Below are 1,476 nucleotides of genomic sequence, written 5' to 3'. Positions count from 1 at the left end.
AGTTACAGTAGCTGCTTAACAGGTTTGACTTTATGCTGGCACACTGCTAGAATTTGATAAAGCACTTCATAAAATGTACAGGGATTTGCAGGAATGTACCACAAGCAACCCACAAAACATACTACAGGCTCACCTCTCTCTGAGTTCCTGTAGCTCCTCATACATTCCCTCGTCTTCACTCTCTGTCTCGTCGCTGCTAGCGTACGAGGTACTGCGTGTGTAACTCATCCACGGCTGATTTAGATTGAACTGAGGACTCCCGGCTGAACTTTCCAGCAAACTTACACTTATTCTCCTCCTCCTCCTTTCTGTCTCCTCCTCCTCCCCTTCTTCACCTCCACGTCCCTCGTCTGGTTCTACAACTTCTCTGTCCAGTGGTTTAGTTCCTCCAGTCCACAAGGGGACCCTGTCTGAGAGGCACAAAGCCACACTAGGTGGTTTGATAAGTGGTGGGGACTCATTCAGAGAGCTGTGACTGCTTTCTGATTCCACCTGTACGTCTGTGCTGCTGTCTGATTGGCTGTTGTGTGCAGGGGGCGTGGCTTGAGGATCTGTTATAGAGCATGTTTGGGTCAGTATGGATGTGGGCGTAGCTGTAGGGGTGGGAGTTGGCGTCAGGCTGGGAGTTGGAATGGGGATTTCCTTGCTTGGACTGACTTTGAAGCGTCCCACTGTGACAATAGACTTTTTCTCTGTGGACAAGGAGACAAGGGATTTTTTTTCCAATCACAATGTGGACAGTGAACATAACAGCAAAACAATAAAAAACAAAACAGGGTTTTACATTCTCTAAACAAAATGTGAGTGGTAAAACTAACTGTACAATGTGCTTAGTATGCAATGAGCTCTTACAGTCAATAGATGGCAGCTGTGTATTTTCATTTTAGCCCTTGGCTAGACAAATTGACATTATAGGCACTGAGTTTGAGTTGGCCACTACATAGAAATAAACCTGAGCAGAATATTGCAACAAAATCAACATTTTTCTATTTGAATATATTTTAAAATGTAATTCATTCCCGTGATGGCAAAGCTGAATTTACTGCAGCCATTACTCCAGTCTTCATTGTGTCACATGATTCTTCAGAAATCTTTCTAATGTATTGATTTGGTGCTCAGGTAACATTTTTGTTCTAACAATGTTGAAAAGCTGTGCGTGTAAATATTTTTATTCTTGCCTGGTTGTATGGCCTTCATGTACTTCTGTGTCTTTGTGTACAAGGAATAAAGGGTGTGTACTATTTATGGGTGTGACAGATGTAAAGAGTGCAACTCACCTTCAGATATAGGTGAGAGTCTAGATTTGGCTGCGATGCTATTCGTTTCAGACACTGCCAGAGACATGGACAGAGTGGGGGAGGACCTTGGGATGGGTGAGGACACCTAAAATAAGTTGAAAAACAAAAGTATCAACCCCAGACGTCCTTCTACAGGTGCTTTAAGACATGTAATAACAGACAACACCTACGTCAAATA

General features: G+C 43.3%; 1 protein-coding gene across 1 annotated transcript in view; it reads right to left on the bottom strand.

The window, feature by feature from the left end:
- Positions 1-62: 62 nt before the first annotated feature.
- Positions 63-1,476, bottom strand: part of LOC107576335 (putative protein TPRXL) — a 2,450-nt gene continuing 1,036 nt past the window's right edge. The window contains exons 2-3 of the mRNA XM_016262530.1: positions 1,278-1,383; positions 63-692 (exon numbers count right to left, since the gene is read on the bottom strand). Of these exons, the coding sequence (XP_016118016.1) occupies positions 130-692; positions 1,278-1,383 (669 nt within the window). The 3' untranslated portion in view covers positions 63-129. The remainder of the gene's footprint in view (positions 693-1,277; positions 1,384-1,476) is intronic.

This window comes from Sinocyclocheilus grahami, unplaced genomic scaffold (assembly GCF_001515645.1).
Source record: "Sinocyclocheilus grahami isolate Dianchi unplaced genomic scaffold, SAMN03320097.WGS_v1.1 scaffold3529.1, whole genome shotgun sequence".
In the NCBI taxonomy this organism is placed as follows: domain Eukaryota; kingdom Metazoa; phylum Chordata; class Actinopteri; order Cypriniformes; family Cyprinidae; genus Sinocyclocheilus; species Sinocyclocheilus grahami.
This window is presented reverse-complemented; position numbering and strand designations above follow the sequence as displayed.